The sequence below is a fragment of the Taurulus bubalis genome (genome assembly GCF_910589615.1).
Source record: "Taurulus bubalis genome assembly, chromosome: 1".
Lineage (NCBI taxonomy): Eukaryota > Metazoa > Chordata > Actinopteri > Perciformes > Cottidae > Taurulus > Taurulus bubalis.
In genome coordinates this window covers 15,894,047-15,911,877 of record NC_136589.1, presented here as the reverse complement: position 1 = coordinate 15,911,877, position 17,831 = coordinate 15,894,047, and the positions used below count along the sequence as shown (strand labels likewise).

General features: G+C 44.2%; 1 protein-coding gene across 1 annotated transcript; it reads right to left on the bottom strand.

The window, feature by feature from the left end:
* Positions 1 to 1,821: 1,821 nt before the first annotated feature.
* LOC306747403 (RNA polymerase II elongation factor ELL-like) lies at positions 1,822 to 16,407 on the bottom strand. The gene is made up of 12 exons (XM_079230464.1): positions 16,233 to 16,407; positions 10,784 to 10,828; positions 10,557 to 10,678; positions 9,796 to 9,956; positions 8,684 to 9,000; positions 8,375 to 8,499; positions 7,798 to 8,284; positions 7,640 to 7,721; positions 7,476 to 7,542; positions 5,514 to 5,685; positions 2,726 to 2,770; positions 1,822 to 2,603 (listed from the first exon to the last, which is right to left on the bottom strand). The coding sequence occupies exons 1-12, from the start codon at positions 16,356 to 16,358 to the stop codon at positions 2,499 to 2,501; spliced, it is 1,854 nt and encodes a 617-aa protein (XP_079086590.1). The 5' UTR covers positions 16,359 to 16,407; the 3' UTR covers positions 1,822 to 2,498.
* Positions 16,408 to 17,831: the final 1,424 nt, after the last annotated feature.

Here is a 17,831-nt window from a genome sequence, read left to right as displayed (position 1 = left end):
GACAAATAACAAAAAAAATGAATATATTGGTAGAAAATCTGTTTCTCTTTAAAGTGGTTTGCTTTCTTAAATCAATAAACGCTGTGTGTGGCTGCAGGTCATTCTGAGCTTCTACCATCATCATCATCATCGTCATGTCTCTGTGTCCTGTAGCGCCTCCTGCTGGAAGAAGCCTTCCAATACTTCATACACACGGTCTTCTATATACCAGTGTTTCTCATGCTGTACTAAAGGTTAAACACGTCAAGACCTCAAGAAGAAGCTCATGCCAAACTCCATTGATAAATGTGCGTATTTAAGACACCCTTGCTATTTGGTAACACTGAAAATCAAATTATATATTCGTGGCCTAAAATACAGACCTGTGTGCGGAATTTAATTACGGCCGAATTTACTACAAGACTGGATTTATTCATTTTATATTTAGCTCTACCACATGCGTGTCCTTGTTGCCAAGCGAGAGGTTAAAAGATGAAGTGTTTCATATCAAGTCCTCTTATCTTGGAGTTTTAGGTGATATTGTGTCACTGAAAATAAAAATAAATGTTTAAATATTTCTTTCACTAAAATGTGCGTCACGTCGCTGTCAAGCCTCCGCCCCTGCAGCTGCTACTCGTGATTCAGAGCCCCGCCCTCGCGCGCAGATGTGTGCAGAAGAGCGATTCCTCAACTGCTGCAGCAAACTAAACTGAGTAAAGTAGATATACTTTCAGGAAGTGGATCACGTCTCCAAACTCCACTACTGGTTCTGTGTCAGCTCATGAGACAGTGAGGCGTCCGTTAGTAAACACAGATCCGTCCTCCGTTTGGGGTGCTCTAGTGAGGAGGACGCTCAGTGTAAACGAAGCAAAAGAAATGCGTTTAAAATGTAAAACTCACTGAAGAGGACAGGTATCGAACCTGCTACCTTGCAGTTACAGGGCAAACACTCTACTACATGAGCCACAAATATAGATAGACCTGAAGGTCTGCATAGTTGTGTTTTTAATTAACCTTAATGTAGCTGACACATGACTATTTTTTGTTTGATAGTTATAAAAAAAAAAAAAGTCTTCATTCTTGTTCTATATTTTCATAAATACAACAAACTATTGTTTTTTGTATATATAATATGACTATATATAAAACTTCAGAAGCTGTGATATCAAATAATTTTTGCGGCTCCAGACAATTTTTTTTGGGTGGAAAAAGGTCAAAATGGCTCTTTGGATACGAAAGGTTGCTGACCCCTGCTATAGTATGTCACAAAAAAATCTATTTTTTTTATTCGTCACTGTTCAGACAATGATGACTGTGGAAAACAAAATAAACTTCATCTAAGATTTAGAGAGAAATTACACCTGTGGCCTGGACAGAATACCAACTGATATTTACTTTTAATATTTGTACAGACAAAATGCCTGTGATATGAAGCAACCATGACTAACCCTACACTGAGATTTATTAAGTTATTTTATTTTCATAAAGGCTAATTTGATTTAGTTTTGGACTCTAATAGACAACCTAGTGAATTATTTACCCAGAAGGTGAACATTGTCTTGCACCGGCCTTCAATACGTCACTAAACCATGCACATTGTGCACGGCTTGAGCAACAGCGTGCTTCTGTGTAGTTCTGTTGAGCTTAATTTATTCCTGCAGCTCAAACATCTTTGGAAGCTCAACTCATCGAAAGTAAATGAGAGCTGAGCGGTTCAAAATGTCTGGCAGCCATTCTGTGAATTAAAAACGTACAGTATTAACGTCTGCATGATATTTTTCCCGTCTTTGTAAAAGAAAAGCATTATAAATAAGGAAAATAATAATAATAAATCATAGAAAATGTATACAAATTCAATTTATTTAAAAACGGACAAAAGTTCAGATTATTCCTCATGCATTCTGTAAAGTACACCACATGCAACTCTTTTTTAAAAATTGTATTTCTTAATTGTTTTCCCATGACTCTTAACAATTAAATCCAGTTTTCAGTTCCACCATCGGTAAAGTTTATGAATACAACCTCAAGCCCACATCTTCTGAGATTCACGAGAGGAAAAACTACCACAGAATCCAGTCCAGGATTAGAAACCAGCTCAGGCACTAGCGATACTTTCAGGAGTCAATACTGAGCACACCTGAACTGAGGAGAACAGCGATTGAGAGCCAAAGAAAAGATGTCCTCTCATTGTGTCCACATTTGCTGCTCATACCAACAGAGCACATAAGCAACTACCCCAAATTTGATGATGGAAAATCTACAAATGTAAAAAAAAAAAACTATAGAAACTCCTCGTGTCCTTGGCAGTAACGTATCGAACCATGTTCCTCAAAATATTTCCCCAATTGCAGGATAAAATATCTCATATTTAGGGGCCGCTTCCTTCCAGCTGCTCTGCACGAACGTCTCGGTGACATTTCCAGTGGGAGGAGATGCCGTTCAAGGCTGTAGATTTCTCGCTCGATGGTCTTCGGCTCGGCGACGCTCGCCTCCCTCCGGTCTCGAGGTGATGACTGAGTTCACTGCTGCTGGCGGTCGTACTCCGAGATGAGCTTCTTGATGTGCGCTAGTTTGTTGTGGAGGTATTCACAGCGGGTCTTGTCCTGGTTGTAGTTTGGGTTGGACTAGAAAGAAGAAAAAATAAATAAAAGACGTGATTATTTAAACAGCAATAGAAAGGAGTGGTGTTGCCCCCATGCAGCGATATTCATGGAGATGAATATTGATTAAAAGAGGAAGTAGTTACCTTTTTGATTTTGCGATACTCTTGAAGAATTTGATTACGAACAGTCTGCAAGAGAAGAAGACGAGAATAATGGATGCAGGGAGACATTTATAGATTATTATAATTATTTGTTGGTTAAATGTGTTCACGCTTGCTAAATGTTGTAAAACTTGAAAAATGTGCCCAGAAACTTTCCTAATAATAATAATAATAATAATAATATGATGATGAAAAAAGAACATTTATACATACAGGTTACGCAATAAAATATTGAAAAAAATGCACAGTATATACAAAAAATAGAAGAAGGAAAATGCACAATTCAGATGATTTATAAATAGACAGGGTTCATACACATTTTGACCAATGGATTTCTATGACTTTAAACCAAATTTCCATGACCAAACATTTTGTTAAATATCGGTGTAAACATAAAAAAGTGAGAAAATGTTAAACTAACATTGACAATTGTAAATATTACAATTAAACTAACAATGACAATTCCAAAGCATACAGTATACTTTAAATGACACAAATGAATGAGACAATAGTTTGATTAAAAGATTAAACATATATATAGATGCCTGTATGTATGCCTGCTTATATTTTGAGCGTCTTTCTTTTAAAAGAATATTCATTATTTCAAACTCAGCGTAAATGAACGTCATGAACACATGAATAGAACACATTTCCATGACTTTTCCAAAGCTTTTGGGATTTTTTTTTTTCAAGGATTTTTCCAGACCTGGAAATAACCATTTTAAAATTCCATGACTTTTCTAGGTTTTCCATGACCGTAAGAACCCTGAATAGAAATCATCAATAGAAATATGATATCCTCCTGCGACCCAGCCTATTCATTTGTGTTCTCTGTGGTGGACACTTTGGTTTTGCATCTTTTTGGTCGCGGATACTAAAACTCGGGCATGGGAGGAGTTCGGGGAGGCCATGGAGAAGGACTTTCGGTTGGCCTCAAGGAAGTTCTGGCAAACCATCCGACGGCTCAGGAATGGAAAGCAGGGGCTACCCCAGGCTGTTCTCAGCAGGGGGGGGGAAACTGCTGACCCGGACTGGGGACATCGTCGGGCGGTGGAAAGAGCACTTTGAGGAACTCCTAAACCCGGCCAACATGTCCCCCGGAGAGGGGGCAGCGCCGGAAGACTATGGGGTGGTTTCTCCCATTTCCCTGGCAGAGGTCGCTAAGGCAGTCAAAAAGCTCCTTGGTGGCAAGGCGCCAGGGGTGGATGAGATCCGCCCTGAGATGCTGAAAGCGCTGGACATTGTTGGGCTGTCTTGGTTGACACGCCTTTTCAGTGTCGCATGGGGGTCGGGAACAGTGCCCATGGACTGGCAGACCGGGGTGGTGGTTCCCATCTTCAAGAAGGGGGACCGGAGAGTGTGCTCAAACTATCGTGGCATCACACTGCTCAGCCTCCCGGGAAAAGCATATGCCAGGGTGCTGGAAAGGAGGCTCCGACCGCTTGTCGAACCTCAGATTCAAGACGAGCAGTGCGGATTCCGTCCCGGTCGTGGAACAGTGGACCAGCTCTTTACCCTTGCAAGACTACTGGAGGGGTCCTGGGAGTTTGCCCAACCAGTCTACATGTGCTTTGTGGACTTGGAGAAGGCTTTCGACCGGGTCCCTCGGGGGTTTTTGTGGGGGGTGCTGCGGGAGTATGGGGTGCCGGACCCGTTGGCACGGGCTATCCGGTCTTTATACGCCTGCAGTAGGAGCTGTGTTCGTATCCTCGGTAATAAGTCAGACACGTTCCCGGTGGGTGTTGGCCTCCGCCAGGGCTGCCCTTTATCACCGGTCCTGTTCGTGACCTTCATGGACAGGCTATCTAGGCGCAGCCAGGGGGCGGAGAGGATCCGGTTCGGGAGTCTCGGGATCGCCTCTCTGCTGTTCGCGGATGATGTGGTCCTGTTTGCCTCCTCGGACTGTGACCTCCAGCATTCACTGGGGCGTTTTGCAGCCGAGTGTGAAGCGGCAGGGATGAGAGCTAGCACCTCCAAATCTGAGGCCATGGTGCTCTGCCGGAAACCGGTGGATTGCTCCCTCCAGGTGGGGACAAACTGCCTACCCCAAGCAAAGGAGTTCAAGTATCTCGGGGTCTTGTTCACGAGTGAGGGTAAGGTGGAGCGGGAGATCGACAGACGGATCGGTGCGGCTGCAGCAGTAAAACAGGCGCTGTACCGGTCCGTCCTGGTGAAGAGGGAGCTGAGCCGGAAGGCGAAGCTCTCCATTTACTGGTCGGTCTATGTTCCAACCCTCACCTATGGTCACGAACTCTGGGTCGTGACCGAAAGAACGAGATCTCGGATACAAGCGACCGGAATGAGCTTCCTCCGCAGGGTGGCCGGGCTCACCCTTAGAGATAGGGTAAGGAGCTCGGACATCAGGGGGGAGCTTGGAGTCAAGTCGCTGCTCTTTCGTGTCGAAAGGAGTCAGCTGAGGTGGTTCGGGCATCTAGTCAGGATGCCTCCTGGACGCCTCCCATTAGAGGTTTTCCAGGCACGTCCAACTTGTGGGAGACCCCGGGGAAGACCGAGGACACGCTGGAGGGATTATATCTCCCGGCTGGCCTTGGAACGCCTCGGGATCCCCCAGAATGAGCTGGAAAGTGTTGCGGGTGAGAGGGAAGCCTGAGTCGGCCTGCTGAACCTGCTGCCACCGCGACCCGACCCCGGATAAGCGGCTGATAATGGATGGATGGATGGATTTTCAGAACTTAAATGACATAAATTATCTCCATTTCGTATGTTTGCCCCTCAATTGGTGTAACCACAGAGTGTTTATGGATCATACTTTGTACTTATGGGACTCGCGGTGGAGCCGCTTGAGCTGCGTGTCCAGCTCCATGAACTGCCGTGTCACGCCGTCGATGCGAGCGTGCAGGTCTCGGTACTCGCTGTACTCCGTGTTGAAGTCCTGCTTGTAGCCGAGTCGCTGGTCCGGGTTCAGAATCACTGCGTACTTCCTGTGCAGAGAACACAATATGCAAGAAATTTCTGAATTCATGCACCATTAAAGCACTTTGCTCCTTATCTGGAGTCTTTGTGCTTTCTCCCCTCACACATGGATCCTGGTTTTATCTGGATCCTGGTCCTGCCCAACACCTACTGCTATAGTCATTATTATTGGTTGCATTGCTGTTAGTATTGCCAATACCAGGGCCCTGTTTCTCGTACCTGGCTAAACAAAGTCAAGCAAATGCCCTAATCTCCACCTTAAATTAGCGAGATGATTGACATCAGGCTATCTGGGTTTCTTCACGGCTGATCCGTGCTGAAACGGTCTCGTTAATTCTAGCCAAACGTCAGTCATCTGGATAAATGCGCGCGCCCGCTCTTCTTCAGAAGGGATAATAATCGAGCACTGACACCACGATGTTTTAACAGTACAATGGCAACTAAACTCAGAGGAACCTCTTTTTATCTCTCTACTGAGAAGCAGGAGATGATCATGAAGGCATATGAGGAAGTCAATACCGTAGTCATTCACAGCAAACGCATTGCGAATATTCCAAAGTTTTTGCAACATTGTTGCCGTGAACGCAACTTTAACACCTGCCCCGGCTGCGAGACATAAGCGTCGCAAATATATCAAGTTAAATGCATCAGTGTTGGGAAAATGTATCGGCAAATTTTAAGTGTTTCATCACCCAAATCAATCAGATTATATTTACGAATAAATATATACTTATAAGGATATATGTACTGTATGCGCGTATGAATCATGTACTATATGTATATACATGTATGTGTAGATTACCATATAACTAGGAGTTTGAATATGTGTATGGGCGGATCAGTATGTATGTATTATTCATAATCAGAAATCCAATCAATTGAAGCAGTGAAAAGAAATGGTGTGTGATTCTCTGTATTCTTATCACGATCACCTTAATCATGTTCTACAATAATGATATGTATGGTGTACTAATAACACTGTCATATAATTATGAGTGCTTTCAACACATCCATAAGTTTCTTAAGAGCTAAATAAACTTAAGAACAGCGCGGCATGCAGCGGGTGATAGTCTATGTCTGAGACGGACGATCAGCTGCGCCTGTGGTGATCAATGTCCGCGGCTCGAGAAGCGCTCGTAAATAAATTATTTCTTGCCGGCAAAAATCTATATCGCCGCGTACAGGAAGTCATGACAATGTAAAGGATGGATCCTGGCGATCTGAAAGAACTCTCTCCCTATAAAACTAATATAACTAATATCGCTTCTTCATCAATGAGGAAGTGAGCTGCCTTTTTTGCCCGGTGGGAGTGGCCAGCTTATCCAGTGAATTTCAGTAAGCCTGCCCGGGTGCAGGTTTACATTTTTGTCTGTGTTGCTATGGTGATTTATCTAAGCTTGCTTCGAGAAACCGAGAAAGCCTGACCTACGTCATCTTATCCTGACAATTAGCTCGCTAACTCAGTTAGCCAGGTACGAGAAATAGGGCCCAGTACTGCTTCTATTATCATCATTATTATTATTATTCGTTACATTGTTGTTGTTAGTATTGCCGATACCATTATTGCTTTTATTATCATTATTATTCTACCATATCCACTGTTGCTGTACTTTTTCATCATGCCTCATCATATGAATCATTTCTGTCATATGCATTGAAAGTGTTGTAACTAACTTGCAGACGTTTAGTACTACAAACAAATTCTTTTCTCTAGAAATAAAGTATTTTACAGGAAAAATTAAGTTGGAGTGGACTTGGATGCATTGTGTGGAAGAACCAATTAAAAAGGTTCACTTACGTTAAATAATCTGCTGCATCATCGTCTGCTTTTAACAAACCGGAGTCAAACAAAAGTTCACTCGGCTCTGAAAGAAAATGAAAAGAAGAAGCAATGTATAAAAAAAAATTTAATAGTGAATATTTGACACGTGAAGCCACGAGTAAGTAAGTGACAGCACTCACCGATGCTGTACAAGGAGACTTTATCGTTTGGATCCTCTGAACTGTGATCTTTTCTCCTTTCCTTCCTGGCTCTCAACCGATCCTGATGATAATTACCAATGAGTCACGTGACATAGAAAAAGCATAACTTACTTACCATAAAAAGCTGGTTTTCTCACCTGATCTTTGTGTTTGTGTTTGCTCTTTTTCCTTTTGTTTGTGTGTCTGTTCAGCTCCGGCACCACCAGAGGGGCCGGGGGGCGGTCGGGGGCGGGTTGAGGGTCCGATGCTGTTACTCGGGGTTCCTCCTCGGCACCGGGTGTTGGTTCTAGCCTCTTGGCCATTTCTGTCTCCCGTTGACAGACCGCTGACAAGGACTCCAAAAGTGTCCGGGGATCGAGCGAGTCCCCTTTCCCACCGTTCCCGGCCTCGACTGCGACGACTCCACGAGCTGCTCGTCCGACGGGCCTCGCTCCGGACTTGTCTCGGGTTGTTTTGCCGGACAGGCGGGATATCCGGGGCTTCTTGCTCGCCAGAGGGTCGGTGTATTCCTCGGGCAGGGGGAGCTTTGGGCGGTGCGCCGGGGAGGAGTTGGGGGTGTCTCGTAGTGGACTGACCTGGGCCTCTGGGACGGTGAGGAGGTTCTGCTGCGGCTGAAACAGCCTCCTGCAAAAGGGAGAAGTAAGGCGATGACGAAACAATGTCGTAAAATCTACTACGATGTGAACGTGGTGTGAAGGATCTTGGTCGTGCTACCTGACGAAGATCCGTTTCAGGAGCTGCTGGTCTCCGGAGGTGTAGCCCGGCCAGTCCCTCTGCAGCTCCTTATACAGACCGTCTTTCAGAACAAACGTGTTGTCTCTGCTGTTGAGCTGGCCAACCTGCACACAAATACAGAGGACACACACACGGAAATAAACGCAGGTAATCGTTTTCAGGGTGACGGCGTTGAACTGGCAAAATATATGAAACTTTATGTTTAGAATCCCAGCTAAAAATGCAAAATGGCTCTCATATAGAGACCTGTCTTTATCTTTATCTGACCACAGAGGAAAAATGAACTACCTCCGTCAGTTCAGAATCCAGCATGTCTTTGTCTCTCGTCGTCAGTCCGTCTCTCTGCAGCCTCAAGATGAGCTCGGGCCTTTTGTACGGCCTCAGAGCCAGCAGGTGTGAGAGTCTTTCCCTGAGCCGCCTCTCCTGCACGTCACCCGCGCTTTTCACGTTGGAGGCGCAGGCGCCGCTCTTTGGCTTGGACACCGTGCCACCTTGGACGCCCCTCCTGGCGCTGCTTAGGAGGAGAGACGGGGACTTGTCGGAGTGTCGGGGTTTGGTCAGGCCGGCCAGCGCCGGGCCCAGGGCGCGTACTGCCACCTTCTTGCCTAGCGAGGGAGAAAGGAGATCTCACATCAGAGGGATCCAGCATCACGGTGAATTCACCTTTTCTGTTACAATGTTGCACATTAAAAAGGTAAACGTGAATCTCATGTGATACCACAACAAAAGCGCTTTTCTACATCTGTCAAGACCTGACACCAGAAAAAAAGAGGACATAGAGAATCACCATATTTGTCAGACCTCATTTCACCTCCTCAGAAACCCACATTCAGGTTACAAGCATTCACTCAGTGAGCAAAAGCTGCCGTCTAATTTAGGAAATAACCACACAGTTGCACACGCCTGCAGCGAGTGAGGAAGTTTTTTTTTGTTGCACAAGCTTCCTCTGAACTCACACAATCATCAAAATTAATGTGTGTGTGTGTGTGTGTGTGTGTGTGTATACGTTCACTGAAACAAGATGACATGACTAAAATATCTGTTTAGAAGGAAATGGTTTGGTTGCGGGAAGAAAGACAGCGGTGTGTCTCACACACACACACACACACACACACACACACACACACACACACACACACACACACACACACACACACACACACACACACACACACACACACACACACACTTTGGCGAGTACAGCCTCTGTAAAATAACTTCACTATGTACATTATACGAGCTTGTGTGTGCCGTTCAGAAGGACAGTCTCGTAGAAAACCTGCAGAAGAAGAATAAGACCGACTGTTTCCATGTCATTGGTTACTATGCATGTTGCCGCGGCAACCGATGCAATATGGCCGACTTTTTGTTGGATCTATAACAAGCCATGCGTCTCCTACCCTGGAAGCGCCCGTCCTGCTTGATGACGATGGCTCCGCGGCTGCGCGTCTCCTCCTCGGCCTGCGTCATGCTCTGGCGAGCCTTGTCGTACGAGTCGTCCGTCGCGCTGACGGTCATCTTCTTCTGAATCACCCCGAGACACGACAGCTCCTCGGCAGAACTGGGAGGAGGGAGGACAGCGGATTAAAAAAAGCAAACAACCAAAAAGAACGGGGCTCTGACGGAGCTTTCGGGACGTCTCCCACACATCAAGCTCCTTTACGCCCCAAAAACACAACATCTAGTTTGATATTATTTTGGCAACAGCTACAAAGTACCTACAGTAAACTTGTTTATAGGACTGTTATCCGTTTGTCTGTGCAGTTTATTTTATATTGTAAATTCAATACGTTTCCATTTCTTGCACCGTGTTGATTGTAGTTGTTTGTCTAATGTATACATCACCCGCCAAGACAAATTCCTCGTACGTGAAACATACCTGGCAAATAAATAGTTCTGATTCTGATTCAAAGAATGTTTTTTTAGTAAACATGCTTACAGCGCTCACAAATTGCTTTTGAAGTCAACACATAACCCTCATGCGCCACAAAATGTGCGATATTACCCACTATTATTGCATCACTGCTTTGCCGTTTGCTTTTTAATAAAAATTTTACAACTGACCCAAACAAATTTTCTCTTAAAATCCAACTATCACAGATGTAATCTAATCTATATTAAAATGTAAACGTATGGAGAGGTCATTTTTCTGTGTTCTTACCCGGTGCCGCGCTGCTGGAAGCAGTCGAAGCTTCCATGTGGATTATCACGGGCGACGTTTGTCACGCCGAAGTGGAAAATCCTCAGCTCGTCTCTGTTCTCAGAGCACGGGACAGCGATCCTCTGAGACGGGAGAAGAGACAACGAGCGTCAACGTCTTTCAAACCTTCACGCGCGATTATTGTTGAGTTATAAACGCCAACAGGTGGAGCAGTTAGTTCCTCTCACCCCTTTGTTGCCATTAAAACAGATGGTGGGACCGGAGGACCAGGCCTGAAGAAAAAGACAAATCATTGATTATATAGTGTGCAGTGTTTCCCCTAAGTTTACAGCTTCAGTGGGGCGGTGACACAGACACAAACACTAAAGCAGTGGTTCTCAAACTTTTTCTGTAAATAGCATCATTTTATAAATAATAGAATAAATAAAATTTAAATCACTTTCAAGTAAACCAGATTGCTCCATCAGACAATAAATAAATAAAATTGCAATCACTTAGAATAGGCATTCCCAAAGTGTGGTGAGCTGCCTCTAGGGCAGGGGTCGGCAACCTGCGGCTCCGGAGCCGCATGTGGCTCTCTAGCCCGTCTGTTGCGGCTCCCTGAGGCTTTGACAAAAAAAAAAAAAAAAAAAGACAACTTTTTTTTTTTTTTTTTTTTTTTTGCCCAGTGGAAAAACTTTTAAAGGGAAGTCCTCTTATCTTGGAGTTTTAGGTGATATTGTGTCACTGAAAATAAAAATAAATGTTTAAATATTTCTTTCACTAAAATGTGCGTCACGTCGCTGTCAAGCCTCCGCCCCTGCAGCTGCTACTCGTGATTCAGAGCCCCGCCCTCGCGCGCAGATGAGTGCAGAAGAGCGATTCCTCAACTGCTGCAGCAAACTAAACTGAGTAAAGTAGATATACTTTCAGGAAGTGGATCACGTCTCCAAACTCCACTACTGCTGCTGGTTCTGTGTCAGCTCATGAGACAGTGAGGCGTCCGTTAGTAAACACAGATCCGTCCTCCGTTTGGGGTGCTCTAGGGAGGAGGACACTCAGTGTAAACGAAGCAAAAGAAATGCATTTAAAATGTAAAACACACTAAAGAGGACAGGTATCGAACCTGCTACCTTGCAGTTACAGGGCAAACACTCTACTACATGAGCCACGAATATAGATAGACCTGAAGGTCTGCATAGTTGTGTTTTTAATTAACCTTAATGTAGCTGACACATGACTAAATAGCTTATTGTGGAAAACAATAAGCCAATTATTTTTTTTGCAAAGCAAAACAGAATTAGTGCAGATGTGCGAGCCATCACAATTTATCAGTATTAGTGGCTGCAGTGAGCTGCTTTCCTCTACAATTGTTTTTTTTAAAACAGGGTTGTAGACTTGATACGGCCTCTCAATTCATGCTCAGTGTTGAGCTGAGATCTGTTTTCTGTTTTGAGAAACGCAACAACAGAAAATACCTCACGGAGATCTCACGGAGGTAGGCTTTTGGCAAAACGCCAAGAATCAGCGAGTCGCGCATATTAACGACGTAACTAAACATTTACCCGAAAGTACAGGCATTTCTCCATGTATTTATTAATGACTTAGTTTTATGTCTGTGTAGTTTGTAGTCTCATTGTTGGGTAGAAGACACGAGCACTTTGGCTCATTTCATTTGGAGCCGGAGAGCTGCTCCAGGTTCAGGAGAGCTACACCTGGTTCAGGAGAGCTGCTATGGTGCTCCTCGCAGGAGAGCTACTGTTGCCATCACCCTTGGAGCGTTTCAAAAACGCAGATATTGCAGTCTGCTTTTCACGCTACATTTTTCGAAGCTCTCTGTCTGCTGGTGTGTGCTTAGCGCTCACCTGTGTCTGTGCGCATTGGGGCGGAACTCCAACATGCACGATACAGAGAGCAGAGGAGAAGTGTTAACGCGAGCATGTAGAGACAGAAATGACAAGCTGTCATGTAGATAAGATCAATAAAATATGGCCGTTTAGTTTGTTTAATAACAGAACAAGGTGTAGACCTGTTTACAGGAAAGAGAACCTTAACCCTTCGAGGTCTTTGAGCGCACGCACGCGTTATACGATACTGCCGTTTTGAAAATATTTACCTTAATCACGATAATTCTGCACAGAAATATGGTTCCACGTCTCCAAGATTTAGTTAAACTTCAGCTTCCTCTGCCTTTTGTCCGCGAGATCATATGAGATTCACACAGCAAGATAGAGCATTCTACACACCCAGACTTGTCATATGATGCGTACAAAGCTTCACCGGGAGAGAGAGAGAAAAAGAGCAGGCAGGCTGGCTGAGAGAAGCTATACTGGAGAACGGTGCAGCTTCAACTATAAATAGAACCTGAAGGAGTCGATCCCTGAGATGTACAGGACAACGCCAAGCAAAGGGATCCATTGGAAGATGGGTAAGTGCATTTACTGAACTTTGCAATAGCATATTTACGTTAGTAATGGGACCTGTAGCCATATAGAGCTGCTGCTAACACGAAGCTAGCGGGTAGCGAGCTAACGATCGCTAACGGGGTTATATATGTCTACAGGCTGACTATAAGACTGAACGGTGGGTGCTCAAATATTGTCACGATCCCTGTTAACTTTCGTTCAGTGAACGTAGTACGCTTAGTAGTGTTATAGCTCTGTTAATCGTTACTGCCGTAGTGTTTACGTAGCTGCTGCTCACGCGGAGCCCTGTTAACTTTCGTTCAGTGAACGTAGTACGCTTAGTAGTGTGGGATCTCTGGTTATGTGTTTGTGAGACTGAAATGACCATGTTGGTAGGTTAGCTGCGCGCTAACCGGAAGTAGCGGTGCAGTAGCTAAATGGGTCTGAGATTGAACGGGGCATAATCAAATATTGTCACTATCCTGTTACTTTCTTTCACTGAACTTATACTAACTATTAGTAATGTATTTTACAGAGAGGATTTGCAGCTGCCAAGGTCCAGAGGACAACATGCAGCATCGCTGTAGCAGCCTCCAGTCCGTCTCTGCCAAATCATCACTGCAGGCCACAACGCCAGCCACAGCTCATCACCTCACCATATAATAATAAATTAGATTTTAGACATTTATTTACATGTTTCTACCATTTTTGTATTCATATATTTCACTGCTTTTGTGTACCTAAGACCTTTGGTAAACTAATTTCAAGCACCAAAACAGTTCGACCTCCTGAGTAAAGCTATGTTTTCACAAGAGATATGAAGATTTTCCAAAATCTAGATTATATTTTTCAGCTTTAGAGTAATATTTCTCTTTACACTTTTGCCTTATGACAATGGTCATTATATAGAGAGCTGAGACTGTGAGAGAGAGAGAGAGAGAGAGAGAGAGAGAGAGAGAGAGAGAGAGAGAGAGAGAGAGAGAGGATAAATTGCCTCAAGTGATGTCACTTGACTACGCGTCGCGTTGACGTGGACCGCAAGCGCTGTGATTGGTCCGCTCAGAACGTAATTTCCGGCAGTTGCTTTTTCCCAGCCTCGACCGGTTTAGTGGTCGTACAGACCACCTCCGCAAACATCTTCTCTGTCGCCTGCGCTTCAACATTTGCAATATAAGCATTTGCTCTTCAATATTGATGAGCTCCAGCCGCTCCAACTTGGTCACCATTGTTTATTGTGACCGGAATTCGGCTATAACCCCTGAAACCACACAGCCACACAGGCACACCCCCCTGGCGGCATGGCGGTTAATTGCAGGCAACGCGTTCCCTCGACGCAGAACTCTGAATGCTCAACGACGGCGTAGGTACGTCGTCGACCTGACGGAGAAGTATGAACTAGGCTTTAGGGTCGCAAGTGTAAAATAATTTGAGGGTATGGAGTTGGCAAAGAAGTGTGGCTGAGTGGTACGATCCCCGTTGCTGTGTCTATGGTGTATAGAGCAAAATGTAAGTCACATTGGATAAAAGCGTCAGCTAAATGTAATGTACTAGTGGTTATCGAGTTTTTTGTTGTACACATTGTGACGACTGCAAAGCTAAATTGGTGGCCAAAAAAAGAGCTTTGTCCACTGTCGATTGCCCACAGACCTGATTCCCTTATTAATCTCGCAGCTATTGATCCAGCGTATCAGAACGATGCATCTCTAATGATGATGAATACTCGGCCTCGCACCAATTTGCCATCCTACTTGAGTGCTTATTCCCCACCTCCCCCAAAAAAACAGATCCATCGTTATAGGTTTTTAACCAAATCATACTTTCTAATTGTATCCCGACACTTGTGCCTGACGTGGCCTTTAAATAAACTAAAGTTGATATAAAGAGAGCACCGCCTCGGGGTCACGACCTGCTGATAAAATGCAGCAGCGTGTCACATGAGAATACGGTGAGATGACGGCGACAAAGCTACATGTCTGCAGCTCGGACGGAAACTATGTGATGAATCAAGTCGACCTTTCCACTGGGAGGATTGTGAGTCCACCTGTTGACGAGTGCAAAGCACGAGGCGGCTGCCAGGAGATCCACTCGGCCCGGCTTCATGTGGTGGTGGGTTTTGTTTTGTTTTTGTGGGGTCATGAATAGCCACACTTTAAAAGCTGAATAAAGAAACCAGATACATGCACAGCAGCAGTATTGTGTGCATGTGAAGACTCTCTGTGAGTGTGTGTGTGTGTGGGGTGTTTTCCACTCTGTCTCATAACAAGAAAAACTAGGGAGGTATGACATGAGCGGCGCGCTGATCACCTCCCTATCGTCATATTATATTCACTGAGGAGTTTCCAAACCGGGTTACTAGAAATCGCTGAATAGAGGAAGTGAACATGTTCTCTCTGCTCACTTCCTGGAGTGAGCAAGTGGGTCAAATGTTTGGATTCTTAACAAATCTGTCCATCTGTCTCTCTGAACCTATACACATATAATCTTATCCCCTCAACAAAAAAGACCCAACAATACAGTGAAATGCTACTTAAAAAACACACACAACAAAAAAGAATCCCACAAGAGCACCACTTTAAAGATTTGTGTTTATACTTATACTATAGATTAGTCGACTGATTGACTAAGAGGGAGGAGCCCTATTTCCTTCAAATAAATCAATAAAATGTATTTTCTAACACCACAAATTTACTGATTTCAACTTTTTTTTCAATATTTTCTGACACGTTATAGACTAAACGATAACACGTTCACTGTCACATTCCCACACACAAAAACTGCCAGCAACACCATTCATGTTTACAAAAAGGGAAGGACTCCATCTCTTAAAAGCCATCCCATAATACCCCCTACGACTAGCCCCCCCGTTTCCTTTCTTCCCTCCTTGACTGAGGGGCATGCATACTACTTGTTGCCAGCAGCTTGTAACTACTTGGCACACACACACACACACACACACACACACACACACACACACACACACACACACACACACACACACACACACACACACACACACACACACACAGCATTATGCAATACGGATTTACGTTCCACGGCTTTAAAAAGGAGGCTCGTGGGGGGACAACGACCGTGGAAGACGTTGGTAAACTTCAACCCGCCTTTTTTCCCGTTCATTTTCACCACTTGTTTTTTGAGTAAAAGGGACCCCACAACCCCCCTCCCTTTCCCTGCCTCCCTTTGACTGAAGTGGTGCAACACTATCAACCTTAACTGGACGTTTTAGAGGACCATTCGAGCGGTAACATGTGTTTTTAGTAAAAGAGTAGCCTACCTTTCCGTCCTCAATGGCTCGCGCGGCGCTGTCAGTGAGTTTGACGTGAAAAACAGAGACGTGTCCGCGGTTCCGTTTGCCGCCTCCGGACAGCCCGTAACACCGGTTCTCCTTCAGCGCCGACATCCCACCGCCGGGGCTTCCGCTCCGGAACCGAACAAAACGCCCACGTAAACAAACCGACACCGGAGAGAGAGAGAGAGAGAGAGACGACGAGGGGCTTGCGCGGCTGCTGCTGCTGCTCCTCCGCCGCCGCGCGCTATTCTGGAGTAGGGCGCGTGACGTCATGACGGCTGAGCAGATTCCATTGGCCGAGAGACGTAAATAAACCATTACGTAGTGGTTACGTAAGCACTGCTATGTCTGAATTACGTATTTTAAATATATAAATGAATATATGAAAATACATTTAAAGTTCCAAAAGCAAAAAGTTGTCATTATGCAAAGTAGCTTATTTCAGAATAACATACAGAATATTATTATATCATTGATGCATTAATGTACGTATCACATATTACTGTCAACTTGTATTTGTTGATTGCATTGCATTCATAATCTGTAACTACTAATTTAAGCATCAGAATAAATAAAAGATTTACAAGACAAACTCCTAGAAAACTTGAGGTCTGCATCAACTGTCAGTTTAAAAACAACAGCATTTCTGTTTTTAAAGTTTGGATTATTCATTTGTATATTGAATTGCACTGCTTCTACTACCCGGTTTATATTGTTCCTTGCGAAAAAACACATGTTTTGAAACTAAATCTGACATGGTTTTAAAAAAGTATGTACCTGTTTGTGGTTGAACATTATTTATTAATGCTGCTGGTGTGTGCAGGTGTTGTTGTTATTTTGCTGCAGTATATTGCAACTTAATCTAAGTTTAAGAGGCTCAGTTGGGTGTTTTTCTCAGTCTGTGCATATCATATTGATTAGTTGGGTTAAATATAGTTGGAAGATCAGCAGTAATAATAACACAGAGAGAGAGAGAGAGAGAGAGAGTAGAGAGAATTTCTGTTATTTTCCATGCAACAACTATACAATTAAAACACACAGAGAAAGATATACATATTCACCACTCAGCTAAGAGTAAAAGTAAAAATACTTTCAATGGCACAAGTTCTCCAAAGCAGCGACATTGCAGCACATAATGGGGCTTTGTCTGTGTTTCATGGCACAGGAGGATTGAGGGAAATCAGATTAATATTATTTCCTGATTACTGTTTGACTTAATTGCACATCTATTCAAGGGTTGCTGAAGTGTTTTCCTGGTCTCAGACAAGCTTTCTATCCACGTCTCTCTCTCTATATCCACCTCATTTCCCTCCTGCCAACTTTTAATTAAATCATGCATGTCAGATATAGTTATGTAAAATAGAGCAGTTGCTCCGTGCGTTGCAGAGAAGAAACTGAAAACACACAAAAGACAGAATGAGCACATCATCACTAAGCTGTTTGTGCATGAATTATGTATGTGTGTGTGTGTGTGTGTGTGTGTGTGTGTGTGTGTGTGTGTGTGTGTCTCTCTCTCTCTCTCTCTCTCTCTCTCTCTCTCTCTCTCTGCCAGTGTTTGAAGCAGGTGGTTGTCAAAAGCCGGAT

Coding starts and splice junctions, on each gene's coding strand:
- LOC306747403 (XM_079230464.1), bottom strand. CDS start 16,358: ATGTCGGCGCTGAAGGAGAACCGGTGTTACGGGCTGTCCGGAGGCGGC. Junction 10,829..16,232: donor GAGCCATTGAGGACGGAAAG/GTAGGCTACTCT, acceptor CTTTTTCTTCAG/GCCTGGTCCTCCGGTCCCAC. Junction 8,285..8,374: donor CTGAAACGGATCTTCGTCAG/GTAGCACGACCA, acceptor TCCCTTTTGCAG/GAGGCTGTTTCAGCCGCAGC.